The sequence below is a fragment of the Hetaerina americana genome, unplaced genomic scaffold (genome assembly GCF_022747635.1).
Source record: "Hetaerina americana unplaced genomic scaffold, ioHetAmer1.1.p SCAF_19, whole genome shotgun sequence".
Lineage (NCBI taxonomy): Eukaryota > Metazoa > Arthropoda > Insecta > Odonata > Calopterygidae > Hetaerina > Hetaerina americana.
Window position 1 is genome coordinate 10,015,172 of NW_027286752.1, and position 19,616 is coordinate 10,034,787.

At 35.9% G+C, this 19,616-nt stretch overlaps 2 protein-coding genes across 2 annotated transcripts in view; one reads left to right on the plus strand and one right to left on the minus strand.

Moving 5' to 3' along the window:
• Positions 1-600: 600 nt before the first annotated feature.
• Positions 601-17,673, minus strand: polo (Serine/threonine-protein kinase polo). The gene is made up of 10 exons (XM_071584421.1): positions 17,473-17,673; positions 17,158-17,382; positions 16,852-17,069; positions 16,663-16,758; positions 13,628-13,827; positions 11,280-11,396; positions 9,413-9,583; positions 8,061-8,214; positions 3,857-4,103; positions 601-1,314 (listed from the first exon to the last, which is right to left on the minus strand). The coding sequence occupies exons 1-10, from the start codon at positions 17,596-17,598 to the stop codon at positions 1,129-1,131; spliced, it is 1,740 nt and encodes a 579-aa protein (XP_071440522.1). The 5' UTR covers positions 17,599-17,673; the 3' UTR covers positions 601-1,128.
• A 1,303-nt stretch (positions 17,674-18,976) lies between these two features.
• IntS4 (integrator complex subunit 4) overlaps positions 18,977-19,616 on the plus strand; it is a 50,788-nt gene continuing 50,148 nt past the window's right edge. The window contains exon 1 of the mRNA XM_071584519.1: positions 18,977-19,095. The gene's annotated coding sequence lies outside the window, so the exon portion shown is untranslated. The remainder of the gene's footprint in view (positions 19,096-19,616) is intronic.

A 19,616-nucleotide genomic window follows, 5' to 3' on the forward strand; every position in this document is an offset into this window, starting at 1 on the left:
AATGGAAGGGTTGTACTTGGATGCATTATGATAAATTACATGAACTTAGTAAGAAATCACAACATACTAGATATCTTTATTTACAATTTTCCTGATTTTTCCAGGACAAAATCTGGGAAAGAGAAACAACTTGAAATTTGAAAATCCAATGCTCTCATCCGAGCACTATGATGATCTCATACTGCAACAGTATGCTGAATCTTGCAGGGTTACAACCATGCATTTTTTATTGTAGGATTCAAATACTGACACTTAAAAACTATCACAGTATTGATGCATGTTTCAAGGATTGTTCAGCCAAATTCTTGGAATGATTACATACATTACATTTCCAGTTTTTTTATGATAATTGAGTAAGGTAAAACCATGATGACACACACTCATCAAAAATATTATCTTATAAAAACATTTGAAATGCAATACTGATGAAAATATAGTAAAAAGTACCTAAATACATCTTAGTCTTGGAGTTACATGTCAAATCAAATGGAAAATTTACATTTTATAATGTTTTGATATTCATTTGGTGAATGTATAATGATTCTTGAAACACTTCATCACTGCAAAAAGTTAATAATAACAAATTCTAATGCCTAAAAATATGCTAAAAAATGAAGAGATACAGGTATAAAAATATAAATAACAAATGAGAGGAAAAACTTTCAAGTATTTTCCTAAAGTGACATGGTTAACAATGATGAAAATTTCATCACCATATTCATTTGAGTTCAAAATGACACAAAAGGGACCTAAAACAAAATTTCATTTTCTTTCAGACAAGGCTTTCTTTAGTAGAAATTAAGAATTTATGAGCATGATAAAATGTCATGAAATAAAACTTGTCTAAAACATCTTTATAATGTAAAAAAGCATGCCAATGTACACTTATAAATTATCAAAGTCCCTGTTCAGAATTATACCTGCTCATCAATCAGTTATTTCTCCATCACCTAACAAAACAATGAAACATAGAAAACACGTGGTGCAATATCACCTTGACTCAAGGCCGCATAATCCTATAAAAGACATACAGGCTTCTCTGTGCGACATATAAACTGCCCTGCTATGCCACCACTGAATCACAGAGGGTAATTGAACAAAAAAATGAAATTGTAGAAGCTGAAAACATTACATGGCAAGAAGTCGATTAACTTTCTTTAGCGCTAGCTCGAGTAATTCAGCCATGCCTGGTGTACATCCATGTTGTTCTATAGCTGAAAACCTGTACGTCCTACACTGCCTGTCACCATCAATGCATGTGACCGCTCCCATGAGGGGGCACAGGATGATTTTCCGATGATCAAGGAAGTTTATCTGTGGAAAAATGAAAGAATTCAGTATTTTTGAAAATGATCTAGGAATAAACCAAAGTATAATGCAAACCTAACATAAAGTGAGAGTACATCAGTGTTCAGAAAATTGTTTAACAATCTACCGAACCATTTAAAAAATGAGACAAGAATTTCACCATTCAAGAGGAATCTATTTTCATATCCGGTTGATGAGTATTATTGTATGTAGATGAATAATTATGCAAAGCTTAAGTGTATATTAGTTTCCCGCCATAACTATATTTGTACTTCTATTTGGAAATAATGTGATCTATATCCCATTGAAGTGCCCTTACACGTATACATCTATCATGTATTCTCAATACTGCACACTGGGTCTGCTGGACAAATAAATATACTACCTTGATCAAAAATTTCCCGGAATTAATTCAGAAAATTAAAAATACAAGTTTATTCATCTAAATCTATATTGTCCCCTTCAAAGTAATCCCCATCGACTGCAACACACTTATGCCAGCGCTTGATCCAATCCTCGAAACATTTTTTATATTCGGTTTTCGGTATGTCCATCAGTGCTTCCTGCGATTTTTCCATTACTTCCTCTCGGCTGCTAAAACGCGTTCCCCGTAATGGTTTTTTAACTCGATTGAACAGAAAGAAGTCACAGGGAGCCAAATCAGGTGAATTCGGTGGCTGTTGGATGGTATTTGTTGCATTTCTCGTCAAAAAATTACGAATAATGATAGCACTGTGCGACGGTGCGTTATCATGGTGCAAAATCCACGAGTTTTCTGCCCACATTTCTGGTCTCTTTCGGCGAATTGCTTCACGCAAACGTCTCATAACGCCCAAATAATACTCTTTGTTTACTGTCTGGCCTTCTGGCAAAAATTCATGATGCACTACACCGTTGTAATCCATGAAAACCGTCAGCATTGCCTTCTTTTTTGACTGAAAACGACGTGGTTTTTTTGGTCTCGGCTCATTTGGTGAACGCCATTCACTTGCCTGATGTCTGGATTGCGTGTCGTACTCATAAACCCACGTCTCGTCTCCAGTAATGATCCTTTTGATGAATGTGGGATCGGATTCAGCCTCGCAAATCATGTCTTTTGCGACGTCAACACGGTCTCTTTTTTGCATGAAATTGAGGTATTTTTGCTGCTACACGACGGAAACCCAAATCATTAACCACAATGTCTTGGGCGGATCCATAGGCAATGTTCAAGTCCTCCGCTATTTCTCTGATGGTTAATTTGCGGTTATTGACCAACATTTCTTTTACTTTATCAATTTTTTCACCGACTTTCGATGTCGATGGTCTGCCACTGCGTTCATCATCTTCGATTGACTCACGACCACTTCTGAACCGCTCGTGCCACTGGTAAACGACAGTTTTTTTTAGAGAATCGTTGCCGAAACACTTTTCCAACATTTCCAACGTCCGTGCGCCACTAAATCCGTTTTTTACGCAAAATTTAATACAAGTTCGTTGTTGCAAATTTAAATCCATTTCTGAAATTGTAAAAAATCGCCAACACACACAGAGATAGATGTACTCTTGGCTACGTAACTTTTGCAAATGTCAAGTTATGACACTAAGATTTAAAGGGAATATCAACAACAGATGTACCAATTTAACAAAAAAAACAGAACTCAAATCGGAACGATGGGAGCGCCACACGGTGGTTATTCCGGGAAATTTTTGATCAAGGTAGTATTATTCTCGTAAGTCACATAATGAGCATCAATGCTCAGAAAATGTATAACATCTGTTGTATGGTGACCAGACTTTGGTAGTAATACATTTAACAATAAAAAATCAATATTTTTGGGTATTTATGAACTCATTAATTCATGTTGTAAAACATACACTCAGAAAAACTTGGGAACCAAATTTTGCAATGTTTTAAGGTATATTATACGACAAAATAGTATTCACATCAGAAGACTTCAATTCCAAAATGATTCTTTTTCCTTCGATAAATGGACAACATTTTTGGAATGAATAAAAATAATTTAGTTACATTTACTAGGGCATCAGCTAAAAAGTTAATTCTGATTTTAACTTACAGAAATCAATTGTATCAGGTTTGAACTTAGCTTTATTAATTGTCTCAAGTCTGATGTTTAATCAGGAAAATAAGAAAAGATCATCAGCTTGAAACATTGATACCAAATCTTATTATAAGGAAAATGTTTGAAAAACTCAAAGAGTGAAATATTTTACAAAGCATCAAATTGTGATGAATTATTTTCGCAAGGTTTAAATTATGATGGATGATTATGATTTATCAACATAGATAATAGGGCATTGCAGGAGGAAGCAAAAAATAGTTCACAGTCATTCACTTATGTAATAGGGATATTCATTAAAGAGTGATCATGCATATTTCTTTGCAAAATATCATACAAAAAATCAATTCCATGTTATTGTTAGCTTAATGTGTAATCATCAATTATACCTTAAATTGAAATTGCATCAATAGAAAAATGTCATGAAATTCATGAGGCAATGCAAATACAAAGGAAAAAACAGAATGAAGAATAACAGAAGTGTTTACCTGGAGAGTGCCGTTTGTGAGGTGCATCACCACAGCTTGTGAAGTACGGAACCATTCGTGCAGCCATGGTGGTCGGGCAAGGTCATCTGATGGTGTGGGCGCCACACCTCCACCTGCCTTCAGCAAATTCTCAGCCATGTAGCGCAAAAAGTAGTTCAACAATTTCATCTTCTTTTCTAAAGTTGAAGGGTACTCTTTTGTTGTATAGTAATGCTCTTGTCTATCCCTATCAATGTAGTGGAGATTTCTGTAAAGGAAAATACAGAGTTGAAAGAAAAATAATTGGAACTATCTACTACTAATTCATATCGTCTTACACAATTACATTATCTATGTTTGCACCTCAAGTAGGGATCAGAATACCACTGAAAAGAAGGCGCAGCTGAAAGGAGGAAGTAGCCAACACACAATTCCCTTGATGCAGTAGTCTTTTGTCTGTCGATGAGCATAGATAACACAACAAATTGCTGCTTCCGCCAGGTACAAAGTGCATACCATGATTTGATCATTTGTTTGTAAAAGAATCATTAGCTAGCCTAATTCATTGAGAGTTATTTAGACTAGTTGATGGATGTACAGTAATGAGTGAAGGAAAGTTTAGAAAATTGTGCATGATGGAGGGCAGAGTGGCAGGCCCAGGATCTAAACCAATGAAATCATTCAACAAGTGGGCCAAGAACTGCTATCTGATTGGTGATTCATGCTCTGAAATATTTCCTCTTGTTGGACGCACAACTACTTGCACAATTGTTATGGAAACAATAATAATACTTTATTCATTTTGAAAAATGGTACAACCATATTAAATGCTGTCAATATAAATATTATTGAACATATAAACTTCTTAAATGATGTGAAAAACTCCAATATCAAATTGCACAAATGATGGTTGCCAAAAATGCAAACCAAAATTAACTAACGAATGGGTTCCATGTTCTTGTTAAAACATTTTTTAAGAGTGTTGACTTTGTACATGAAATTTCCAAAAGACACATTTTTGACAAGGACACTGAGAAATTATAGAGAGAACATTCAATTAAGGATTAAAAGAAATACTCAGGGAAGGGGAAAACAAAATATTGTACAAATGGTGAACTTCTCATCTTATGGCAAAGAGAAAAAAATCACAGAAGGATCCTATTCTGCTGCTTTCCAGAAAAGCAACAGCACAAAATGGGCCAACCACTACACATGGGTGCACATGAGCCACTTTCTAGGGCACAAATTGGCCTAATTATTTGGACATGTACCACGGGGAACTTGAGGAGTGTACCGTGTGGATTTATTGCTGATCTATAGTCTTCCTGAATACCATAGCAGTCAAGTTTGAGATATTTTAATCTTGTTACATCATACAATTGTTTATCACGGTCCTGGAGAACCTGAACAAAGAGATGAAGGGACAAACAAGGGCACATTGTTTGGCCATCATGTTGTTGACATAAATGTCAAGGTAGGAGTCAATTGATGTGTATTACGAAGCAAACAAAACTTCAGTTCTTAGATGAGTTTCTAATTGATAACAACCAATGATTCAACTCACCATACTAACACCACAGCTTGAATATTTGGCTTTTCCAATCCTCCCCACAATTTTTGCATCGATGTCATATCTGTCAGGCTATCATAATACAATCCACTAATATATCTGGGGAAGGAGGGGGAGTATACAAATTTCAATATCATTTAATGCAACTCCAGAAAGTTTTGAATATGACAAAAGGGGGGGCAGAGGACATTCCATAGGGGTGAGGGTCTGTCATCTTCCGGCTTAGTTGATTCATGACACTGAGCGTGGGGGAGCGGAAGGTGTACAAAACATTGCCGACAACTACTTATTGCGATAGCTGTATGGCAATATATATTGACCAAGTAAGAAGGAAGTTCAGAGAAAAGGGTGAAAGAACAAGAAACATTCTTCTGAGCACTTCAGCAGTGGAATCAATCATTTTTGGCTATACATTCCTTATTCTGAAGACCAAACAGAGGCTCTACCTCTTGGAAAAGATTTGAAATTTAAACACCATTGCTAAAAGACCTTAATTGCTGGGAATGTTTTGCAAACCTCTCATTGCCCATTCTCAGTGTCAAGAAACAGCAAAAAAAGAAAGGTGTTGTGAAAAAACTGATCCAGAGAATGGAATACCACACTGTCCTGCTCTCTCCTTCCAACATTTCCAAGTAGCAGGTGATAATGTTTGGCATACCCACCTACCCTTCTCTTCCATGTCCCCCCCCCCCTCGCTGTACCTGCAGACTCCCTCCCTTCCCCCTCTGCACTTCTAATAAATTAATGCCATTTCGGAAAAATGCAATGGTAAGGAAGGTTTCTCGGCCTGACACAGAGATGGCATTCCAATCAGAGACAATTCACGATTCCTGCAAGGGTGCATGTGTCACTAGTACACAAGACAAGTTTCAACTTGTTCTCTCTAGCAGTTTGTTTACACATATTGTTGCAGTAGATGTCTTACGTTAAATGGAAAGATTCCAAAGAAACGGTGAGAGATACCGCAACAGTAACTTTTTAACGGAGTCATCCGCTAATGTGCATTTCAAATGCCACAATTTCAGAGTGAAAAATCATTCGCCTTGACTGTGGGATCTGGTTTCAAAAATGGAGAGACTTGAATATCGTGCAGTCGTAAAATTCTTCCTTTTGGATGGATTAACCCCCATGGAAATTCATCCGGAGTTGACAAAAGTCTACGGGGACTTTGCTCCTGGTCATGGCCACACATCCCTTGAAGATGACCCACATGAAGGACAGGCAAAAATTGCAACCACACGGGAAACCATTGAAAATATGCAGGATATCGCGTAGGACGATAGGCGAGTGAAGGTGAGTGAGATAGCTAAGCTTGTGGGGATATCGGAAGAAGGGGCGAGAAATATCTTGCACTAAGAATTAGGGATACGAAAGCTCTGCACAAAGTGGGTGCCGCATTTGCTGAATGCCCATCAAAAGCATATGCGAAAACAATGAAAACAATTTTCACAGCAATTGGACTGATTGAAGAGGGGAAAGGACTGATTTTGTGCAGCAATTTGTCACCACAGATGAGACATGAGTCCAACCACTACATGCCAGAAAAAAACCAGCAGTCTAAGCAGAGGGTGCTATCCGGTGGTTCAGCACCAAAGCAAGATAAGTTGATAGCATCTGCCAGAAAGGTCATGTCCAGTGTGTTTTCGGAGGGAAAGGGATTCCGTTCATTGCTTACCTTGAAAAAGGCAGAACATTTACAGACAAATATTACTCCGATCTTCTTGACCAGCTGGATGCCAAAATTTGCGACAAGAGGTCTAGCTTGAAGAAGAAAAAAATCACCTTTCACCAGGACAACTTACTGTCATCTGCCCATAAAGGTGCATTGGCGATGGGAAAACTACAGGATTTAGGGTACGATTTGCACGGCTATCCCCCCTTATTCCCCTGATTTAGCACCCTCAGGCTCCCATCTGTTCCCAAACTTGAAGAAATTTGTTCCTGGCAAGCCCTTCACATCCAATGAAGATACTGAAATGGATATTTTCACAGTCTTCCAGACTCTCACTCTTCTATGAAGGAATAGTGATGTTGGAGGACCACTTGGCCAAGAGTGTTGAAATCAAAGGAGATTATGTAGAAAAATAAAATCGATTTTAACTAAAAATCGCAGTCTTTCATTGGCAGGCTGATAACTTTCCACCTTACCCTCGTATATCAGCTTATCCTCATTTCCGTTACATATTTCAACAAAATTTTTGGAATATTATTAGATTTTTATGTACGTCAGAACTTACATGCAGATGTAATTCATCTGCATGTAAGTTCTGACACACATACAAATCATAAGTATGAATACAAAGCATATTTTGGGTAATACCCAGTGCAATAAAATTATTCAATGAATGCAATATCGACAATAGTAGGGGGCTGGATTCCTGAATTCCACGATTTCCAATAGAGCATGATTGGAATCGTAATATTAATTCTTATACCCAATAATGTATAAACAGTGTTTTGTTTGAAGCTCCACACAAGGCAAGTTTCTGGCTTTATATACCTTTTCTTGTACAATTTTAATGTCTGTATTCTAGAAATGTGCTTTCCGAAGTATTCATGTAAATCTTAATTAGTTTAAAGTAAATAGTCTTAATTTTCAGTTTCAACATACTTTTTTACCATACACAATTAGAGTAAAAATCAAATACTACTTACGAGCCATTTCCTAAAACCACCAACTTGGTGTGATCATTGAAAACCACACCAACTGAGTCATCAGAAAGCTGATAGCCAAATCCATATTTATATGAATAATCAACCCATTTGCTAACCCACACCATTGGCTGGGCAGCAGGATCCTCAGCATCATCTGAAACAAATAAATTGATACATGAATTTACACATTTAGATAAGGTATTAAATAGGAGAGTGCTGGATTTCAATGTTTTCTGGTGGAAATACACACAATATAGACAAGGTAAGGTTTCCTGATATGGTCTTGAAACGTGGCATTTCCCATTACTACACATTGTCGGCATGAAAAGTTAGAGTTATTAAGAGCTCGAGGAACATATTATGAATAAAAGACGACTTTGCATTATTTTGCAAATTCACTAATATGAGGTGTGCAGTGGTAAAATTGAAATATTGATCCTAATTGTAATTAGTCTCCAGCTCAAAATTTTTCATTTAAAATGTCCCATTTGATATGTGGTATGAAGTTTATATAATTGCCTCGGTCCCACCCACTGACTGCCCAATTGATCTTTCAAATCGTGAGCAGGGCAGTATACACTTATATCGGTTTTTGCATCCACCGTCCAATGCCTCTCTCAGCTCTTCCCCTCCTCCCCACCTTTGGGTAAGATTAAACCAAATGCACTTTGTTTTGACATTAAATTGTGGCCACTGTGACAACACCAATGAATAGATTACTGTGCCCATTGATATAATTATAATGAAAATATGATTCAGTTGTAAAATGCTATTTTATATTGCACAAAAATTTACCACTGAATTGACTTTCAATAAAAAATTTGTAGCAGGTACCCTATTTTTTATATCTCCTTCCATTTTCCAATAGTTTTGCATCCATCTTCAAAACTTGTCTGCTCCTACACTAAATACGCTATAGGCAAAACAGACTTCATATCATAGATTGTAATTGTCAAATTGCTAACAGACTCAGTTACTATATCTGGATTATCATCACCATTGAGTAACTATTTAAGTTACTGACTGAAGTACAATCTGTAACCTTATTAAATTTTCTTCACCGATCAAATTTATTTTCAAATATTATGCTTTTAATTTTTAATTTCCCTGCCATTCAACCACAAATATGATGTGGCTTGTACATTAGGTGACCTCGAGAGCTTTTCTGGTGAGAGCAATGATTATTGCTCCTGGAAGCCATCCATACCACCTCTCGGGAAGGTTATCTAGGCAGTAAGGCTCACTGTGTATTATAAATGTAGCAGAAGCAATGTGAAATGACCTCCCCATGAATTTGATTTAACAACTGCCAGCCTTACAATTGTAAATGAAGTTTCATTTCAATACTATACCTATATTCTTAAAGCCTTCTCGTCCAGGATTTTTTCTTAGTACTTGATTAAGTTGCTGCTGCAAAGTAATCCAGTGTGATCGTGGATCATAAGGCGTGTTCGGTATGACTCTATTTTTGGAGGCAGCAGGGTGGCCAGTTTTTGCCTTTGGGCTGCCCATCTTCACGCCATCTGTGGGTATGAACATTAAATCAGAGCCAATCATAGCTATAGCACATATTTCAAACACAAAGGGATTATAACTATTTAGTAGCTACATTTCTCGGAGCCATTCAACCATGTAAACAAGAAATTAATCAAATTGAGAAGAACTAGTTGATTTTTCATATACTTCAGTAAATGATCAAAGAAGGACAACTTCAGTATAATTTGTATGCAAATCCTTTAGTCTCTTCAGCTCAATATCATAAGACCACATATCACGATTCTCATTATCTAGACTTTGATGAATGAATTTATAAGACAATGTATCTACCTCTGATGCAAGGACATTTTCTCTTACATGGCGATTCTGCATTAAGAAAGGAAGATGCATCAAAATTTGTTCGCCAACAAAAAATGTTATTTGTTTCGTTATGGTATAACATCATGATGTTATACCATTACGAAACCTAGGTCGTAAATAAAAGTTTTTTAAGTGGAAAAGCGAAGTGTTTTAAATTTAATGTCAATATGAAGAATTTCCAACAAGTGACGCCAGAGAACATTTTATTTAAAACTACATTGTTTTGACTGAAAGAGACATCTCAATGCTATACACACCAGAAAAACTCCATTGAGTAATTGGATCCATATGCTGTGACACACAATACAGATGATACCTGTTGAGCTAAAGGTGGAGGTATTTACCTAAATGCTGTCACTCACAACCTTTCAAGCAAATGGTATTGTGGCCTGATGGTCTGGTATTTATCTGCCACATCTCACCACCATGAAATTATTCCTCATCCACGAGTCACAACTTTATTCTTTCAAAACCCATTTCTATGCTCTTTATCTTAAGTAACTAACTAAAGTGCTGTTTAATTAAAGTCCACTAACCAACTTCTATAAAAATTATACATATATATTATAGAAATAATACAAAAAAAGTATAAGCTATTGTGTGAATGTAGCATTATGATCAGTAAAACATCTTTCCAAGTTATCAACAATGGACCCTCAATTGAAAGAGCATGGGTTTCTTGGAAACAAAAAACCAATATTTTGGAAAAATAAGGATACACTGCCTAATCAAAATGCACACCACAAAAGCATATATACTTTGAGAATTCATTCAAACAAGGAAAACAGCAAGATGAATGGAAAATTCACTGATTACCTAGAATGAGAAAATCCACTATATTTTTTAAGTTTAAAAATGATTACAGCACAGTAGCTCTAAATCATAAACTATGGTGGCATAAAATATAACAATCCTGTCATTAGTAACTTGATAGCCTCTGCCCACAGCAGAGCCACTAGGTCTATTGCTTGCTTAATTACTGACTCAGAACACTTATCTAGGTTATGAATACTCTTCCATTGACAGTTGACTTCATTGACTTGTTAGATGAAAAAACGTAATAATTCACCTTGTGAATGCACTATATGGAAAATATTATAACTTATTATGCCTATATCTAGCGGATATTATTAGTGGAATGCAATTAAAAGACATTAAGGACAGAAATTGTAAGACAATAAAAACAAAAATGGCCACTGTCACAAGTCGAATTGAAAGGCAGTCTGCTATCAGTAATATTGAATAATATTCATACAAGTTCTAGCCCAACCAATATTCTATTTTTTTAAATGAACCACATAACTTAGGCAACCATCATAAATTGGAAAGAATAAGGATCATATCTTAAAATGTCATCTTTACCTTCAGTGTTCATTTCAATGAGAGGTTTTCTGGCTGATATAACTGGCGTCTTGTCCAAAGTATCAAACCGTGGTTCCATCGTCAAGCAAGACAAGGGTAACTGTGCTGGAATGTAACCTAAAAGACAGGCAATTATTAATTAATGATAAAGGAAACATTAATAACAACTAACTTAAGTATATACAGTGGCATTGGTGAGTCCATAAATTTGTTTCCATAAGTTAAGAAGTGTTAGCCTTGAATACTAAAATATTGAAGAAACAAGCTGAAAATCATTAATACTGTGTCAAATATGTAAAATCAATAGTTCCTTAGAACAAAACTGGTGAGAGCTCAATTGTACCAGCTTCCCAGAGACCTGTGTTCCTATCCCTTTTCCTTATATCTATTTCCATGAGAATGAATATTTGTTCGCCATATGGTGGGATGTCGTCACGTTTGAATGTATGTGTATATAAATATATATATACATATTTATGTATATATATATATATATACATATTTATGTGTATATATATATATACATATTTATGTGTATATATATATATAAATATAGATATATATATATAATAAATAATACATAATAAAAAAATTTATGTATGTATATATATATATATATATATATACATACATTTTTATACATATTTATTATATATATGTCATATTTATTGTATATATATTATCATATTATAATATATATACATATTTATGTATATATATATATACATATTTATGTGTATATATATATATATAAATATATACTCATATATACAGAAACAGATATAAGGAAAAGGGATAGGAACACATATAAAGGACGAACACAATAGAGGTGGGGAAGGCGGAATGTGTTCCTATCCCTTTTCCTTATATCTGTTTCTGTATATATGAGTATTTATTCGCCGTTTGGCGGGATTTCGTGTTTGAATGTGTATTTGGCCAATGTGGCTCATCTCTTTCTTCTGGCTATGCGTGCCACGAAACGCACTGTTCCTTTCCTGTATGATGTTGTATGAATTCTAACCCTCTGTCCTTTCCTTTCCTTGTGTATTGTCTATTTCTCCTTTGGTGGGTGAAACAGCCCCCTGACGCCATCTCTTGGCTGAAAGAATCGGGGCGCTTGGCGACATATTAGACCCACGGATCTCAGGGTAAATTGACTATCCTCGATAGCTCAAGTGGTTAAGAGCATCCGCCCGGCAAGTGGAGAGATCCGGTGTTCGAGTCCCGGTTGAGGAAATATTTTTACTCTTGTGATCCGTTCGATTCCGCCTTCCCCACCTCTATTGTGTTCGTCCTTTATATGTGTTCCTATCCCTTTTCCTTATATCTGTTTCTGTATATATGAGTATTTATTCGCCGTTTGGCGGGATTTCGTGTTTGAATATATATAAATATAGATATATATAATAAATAATACATGATAAAAAAATATATAATAAAATATAAACAATATATACAATAAAATATAAATATATGTAGCAGGTAAGTCATTATCAAATATTTAAATAAACTTTTTGTGTACATATGTCAGAAATATGTTTGGAAAATATTACTGAAATACTAATGCTCAATGACTATCCAGGATAAATAAACATTCAGTGCATGCATCTACAGCTATCGCAGAGCTTTTGGTACTACTGGAAAAGACAGGTTTATGTGGAAGGGTTTTTTTGACAACAAACTTCCTTGTAATTATGAGAAACAAATTTGCATTTTCCACAGATTGATTTGTAACGTACAACGCGTTTCAGTTTATCAAACCATCGTCATGTACAAGACAAGATTCAACATGTGATACATCACATACTCATACCCATTTGAGGCAAGTGGGGAGAATAAATCTGAGGAAAAGTGCAAATTTGTTTCTCATATTGACGAACTTCCACTACATCTCGCCTTAATCTGTTGAATATGTTCCTTGTAATGATGGAGAAAGGTAATTGCCGCATGGTTATGCATTCCTTCATTGCCAACCTGTAAATGCTCTTTCACTAATGCCCTAAGTTGAAAGGCAACAAACTTCTAATGAGAGTATATTGGCATATCTGGCTGCCATGACCTCTCATTCATGCCAACCTCTTCCATGCACCCTTCCTCTTTTCTGGCACAATGCAGATAAGTGTCAACAAATTCTATAATATTTGCAGATGTATTCATCCTGGTCTCCAGTCACTCACATACCAAAGACCAAGTGAATCAACTGAATGAGTAAAGTGAAACATTATCAAAGCACAATAAGAATATAGTGCAAATGTTTTATTGTACTTTGAGTGCATGGAAATAATTCAATTTCCAAATCTATTGAGCTTTTTAAGGAATTTTTTTCAGGAGAAGTTAATATGTCTTACCATGAACCAAGAAATCATCCATTAAGACCTCTTCAATTTTTGGTCTTTTGGCAGGCTCTGGATGAAGCATTTTTTGAATCAATCGAGCAGCTGATTTCAGAAGTGAGTTCGGTAAGTGATACTCACAGCGCTTAATTCTGTCGTACGTTTCATTCAAGGAATTGGTTTCAAATGGTGGCTTGCCTACCAGCAGTGTATACCTATGGATGTACAAAAACAGAAAAGACATCTTTATTCACATATTCTGTGTGGTTAGTGAGACATTAATAAGAAATAGCTCGCATATTTTACCCAAAGATGTACAAAAATACAAAAGACATCTTCACTCACGCATTCCATACAGTTAGATTGACACAGTGACATTAACTAGTAAATACCAACGTGACCAATTTTTGGGGAAACATAAACATGGGATATTTTGGACAGAAGTTTTTCAATTAATGACTTATCCAGTTGTAGGTGGCCAAATTTTAGACCCACTCAGTCTCTTAACTAAGGTTGCCTTTACACTCGTGTGCCCTGGGCCTACTTCCTCCTGAGAGTGGAGAAAAACCCCTTTTGCAATTGAAGACTTCCTTTGCTCGAGCTGCCAAAACAAAGGGAACTCTGGGTCGACCTTTTCTTTCTTCGTGTAGACTCCCTTAGAAAAAGAGAGCCTTACAACTCTCGTACAGAAATCCTTCTTTCGTTCTCACCTGTGCCTTAGTAAAGGCTCACTTTGTAGAAACGACCCTCAGTACAGACCTACATTTTTCTAGGTCTACTTTGTTTTATTTTATTCAATCACACAAGTTGCATCATGTGTTTAAGTGGACTGGGTGACCCCAAACATTATGAAATAGTCAAATGGAACACTGCAAAATATTTTTTGCTACATATGTACATATTTTGGGGCGTGATAATCCAGTGGGTTGATTGCTAGACCACTGACCAGAAGACCTGAGTGATTTTTCAAGATCTTCAAAGGAAACCATAGGTGGCTCAGAGAAAGGGATCAATTTGACACAATTGGGCTTAGTATCACATGAACTCTACCATCACCCACCAAACTAACCTTTGGGTGGATTATGGTGATTTGTAGATGTGTTAAGGTGAGTAGTATGATAACTCTTGAAGCATGTTCATCAAGACTACTGATAATGCAAACAATAGTGAATGGGTAATGAGAAACAGAGTTAAAGCTAAATACATGACTTCATTCGAATGTGATAACATAAAATCACTCCAGTATATGCTTGTATGTATCTACAACCAAATGCATAAGTGTCCAGCAAGAATTTCATGTAGTTCAATTGTGAATATTCCCATCACATTTCGAAAGTTAATTTGAAGGATAAATATTTTCCCCTTCTGACATATAAAAGTAAATACATGATGTTGAGAGCAGATATGTCTATTGCCAGGCCATCACAACTTATGCCGACTACTACACCTTCTTCAGCAAAATATGTGAGAACTAAGAAAGGTTTGTATATAATGTTATTTGTACATCATCTCAGATTCACCCCATTGACGGATGTCCCATTTCCATTTCTAAGCTGGTGGTGGCCCATGAAATCATAAAAAGGAACTGTTAAATTTTAGAATCCTCCATGTGTGAAAGACCCTTAAGATAGAGGTGTTATAATATATTTTTGTGTCTAGATTATGGATGTGGTTACACAAATGTAATAAACAACATAATTACACATGAAATATAACATCTAGAAATTCCCAGAATGATCCAGTCAATATAATTTATCTACCTGGGCATTCCCCATCTTCAAAAAAGTTTAATTTTGACTATATCAGCCAAGTGTTACAAAATGCAAGTGTTTGCAATAACAGAATACCCCATTCTCCTCAGAGAAAATTATTTACAGTTGGCCACCCTTAAAAAAAATGGGTTCCCAGGAAACAAAACCAATAAACCACAACTATTAACTAGAAGGATCGTATGATAGGCCACCTAGTGCTAAGCTAGGTAAATTCACGCATCAGTAGAGAAGGGGGAAAGTAGGAAAGATTCCTTCCCCAGTGCCACCAGGGGTCCCTGAGAATGATCTCGTACCTGAGAAATCACATAGCATGAGTGCAGACACATCACCCAAAATTGAACCCGAGCCCTCCAGCCGATAGCCCAGAATTCTATCCACTGGACAACCAAGTCCCAATAAAATTAATGCACTGAAATATACACTGTGATGTTACACCAAAATGGGAGTCCAGAACACACATGCCCACAGCATACAACAAAAATTGATCATAGTCGTCAATTGACACGAAGGCATAATCACCCTCAAACACAAGGATCACTTGATAGCCAAAATCACAAATATACACGTAAAGGTAAAAATGAATATAAAGTTTAAAAATATAAATACAAGTTTCACAAAAGCAATATTTGAAGAATAAAATGCCAAGGCCCTTACTTCATATAAAACAAACTATTGCCTCAATTTCGGCAATCTCAATGGGTCTCTCAATGAAGAGTCTATATTGGGGCAGAATTGTGCAAGAGGACATAAATACCTCGGTGCAAATTACTGGTCTCCCTCATATGCATGGAGTTAAAGAAGCAGGAAAATTTGATAAAATAAATGTGTCAAAAATTGTTATTCGGGTTGTTGGGTATCAATGTACATTTATGCTGTAAACGGACTGATTGGAGAGGAATTAATGACCATGCACAATTGGGAGCATATGATGGAAAAAATGTAGCCCATTCTTTGCTTTCAAACAATAGGTGGACTGATCAACATCCAAAACCACCATGATTGGTGACTGTGAATTGAATGGATAATATTCAAGCAGCATTTAAACATTTAGTGGCATTGAAAACAAATGTTTGATGTAGTGAAAATCACACAGTTACTGAATTTCCTTGGGAAAATGTGAAGGCATTCATAACATTGCCTGCATATCACTGGTTATTTTGAGTTAGGAGCGAAACTCAGGTTTTAATGGATGTTCAGGAGGTTAGGTTTCTATAGATGCAACTCTGCAGGTTAATTACTAAACATGCTAATAAAAAGAAAAAGATGCACATTACTCACGTAATACATCCTATTGACCATGTGTCAACTTCATAACTGTGACCCTTCTTGCAAAGTACTTCTGGAGCTATATAGTTTGGCGTCCCACAAAGCGTTCTAAAATAAATGAGGAGGTCAGTATTCGGGTCTATTTTCAATTTAATCTTAATCGTTTCATAACAATCGTGAACAATTACAGTAATGACTCACTTTTTACGTTGTCCTTCGTAGGCTACCCTGGTCGCCAAGCCAAAGTCTCCTATCTTTACCTCAAGATTATCATTTAAAAATAAGTTACCAAGCTTGAGGTCTCTATGTATAATCCTGTTATTATGGAGAAAGTTAACCCCATGAAGGATTTGCCGAAGAAAAAAACGCACCTCGGGCACAGAAAGATATTTTCTTCTTTTGTGAAGTTCCATTAGAGACTAATAAATAGGGAAAGTATTTTAATAACGGATAGATTTTAAATAAAACCTGTTCACTAATGTATTCACTTCGTGTTTAAGAACTCACCCTCATCCTGCACAGCTCCAGCACAATGTACACATTATTAGCATCTTCGAAATAGCCATGAAAACCAACAATATTTTTATGACCCAAGCTTCGATGAATCTCAATCTCTTGCGTCACTTTTTCTCTTTGTAGAGTTTTTGAAAGAAGTTTTTTGGATATAATTTTTCCAGCGTATACGTTTTTAGATTGAACGTCAGTAATTTCATAACACCGAGCAAATCCACCCTAAAAGCATTGATTAGTGATAGCAATAGATACAGAATTTTCAAAAGAGGGAAATAAGAGCCATATAAAAACATTTAAAAGTATACATACCTTTCCGAAAAAACGGCCCCTCTGGTAAGTGATATGTTTCCGACTATCCACAATTATTTCTGGGATTTCAGTCAATTTTTCGGGCAACTTGGGCTTTGCTTTAGTTGCCTCTCGGACAGTAGCCATTGTTAAATTCTAAAAAATCGCAATTCACAACATGAAACAGTTTTACCCCAAAGCCTAAGTCCCAGCCGTATCTAAATCCGGTGTAACTGCCACACGACTTTCAATTCAAATTTAAACATCTGTTTCTTGGCCAATCAGAAGAGAGAGTCGTGCATTTGAGGAAATCACACTAAAGAGAGCAGCACTATCGTTTTATTTATTCCCTCAAAGCCACTGCACCGGTTATACGGGCGTTCTATTGGCCAGGAATCCGCGAGGCTAAGTAAAATTGAAGAACACGTGACATTTGGCAAAAATGTGGCGGTATTTTAAAATTGCAACTAGTTTTCAAAAAATAGATAAGTATTTGCAATTAATTTTTCATAAAATTAAGTATTTGAAAAAAGTTTGCAAATACTCTTTGTCGACTATACATTTACACCAATTTTGCCATGATATCGATGATAGCATTTTTATGAAACATTTTTTTAAAAATATTAGTATTTCATGTATCGTATTAATAAGAATCCCGGAAATGCCCTTCCTTGTGAGATAAAAAAAACATAAACGCAGTAATAAACCCGAGGGTCGGTTTGGTAGGAGATGATATAGTTCACCCAGTACTAAGCCCTATACGGCGTGTGAAATTCAAACATCAGGGTAGGGCAGTTCCTTTCCCAGTGCCGGTTATGGTTTCCCAGGAAGATCTTTATCCTTGTGAGATATCTATATTATTTTAATTTTTGTGAATAATTATATTTATGCAGCTTGGACTTTCATCAATACAATCTCTCAACTATTCTATAACATGTAAGATCTGATGCTTTCCCGGCGTATTTGCTTTATTAAGTTTTCTCGGGTTCCATATTGGCCAACGTTTCGATGCCCTATGGTAGATCATCTGGCCCTGACCCAGTGGAAGACCCGAGAAAATTTCATGAATTCTATAAAATTCCTCACAATCCATGTCTTTGCGAACTTTAGACAATAATTTCCATTTAGAACTTCACGTGCTCTTTTGAGGTCTAATGTCGCAAGTTTTACGATTTTCCTGTCATTCCTAATCAACTAAAAATTTCTACTGGAAAAGCGACATCAGTTGGACTTAATATTCATTCGGGCAAAAAATAATGTAAACGGGTGAGATAAGCATGGAAATTTAAACATGCACTTTGACCATAGCTTTGCGCATTGAATTGCCAAAGTTATCAGCGGTAATATGAGAAATTATCGGTAATTACTACAATGGAATAACTAACATTTGGAAGGAACGGTGTCTTCTTTTCAATGTCTTTGAATCCGTAAGTGCAGCAGTAGCTAAACAGTTGACAGTCACAATTTGGACAAATGTCACGTGACGACCCCTAGGTGTGTATTTGAGCCTCTAAATGATGAAATCCGTCTCTGTGTCATGGGTTTATGATGAGGCTTGATAATAATAATATTTTTATTGTTGACTGACCGTAAATATCATGCAGGTGTAGAACTCGTCAAATACAATGAAAAGTACAAATGCAGGTATGTTTCGACTGTATGAACATGTTTAAAAAAGAACATATACTTTGAAATATATAATGTAAACACAATGGATTACGACTGTTATTTAAAAACTACTTCAGTGAATAATAACAATTCATTGGAAGGTTTTTTTAATTTCTACTGAAAATGTATAAGTTATCACTCGTTTTCAATGTTTGTGCTAAGGAGTTACAAATCTTGGCTCCCATTGCTAATGAGCTTTTAAATGAAATTACTTATTTGTGGTGACTAGTGTGGATTTTACGATTTCTTCTTGAATAAAGGTGAATGTCGATGTTAGCGTGAAAGATAAGCGTGACGTAGTTCGTGATGAAGACAGATACGGCAAACATGTAGTCAGAATGGCAAGAACGTTCAATATTTTCAATGAGGGCCTACATGGTGTCCGATAGGAAACACCAAGTGTGCATGCATCTATGAACTTTTTTTTAAATTTAGGATACTTTGTTAAACTCGCTTACAGATTATTCCCAGAACACTCTAATATTATGCCCTGGAGG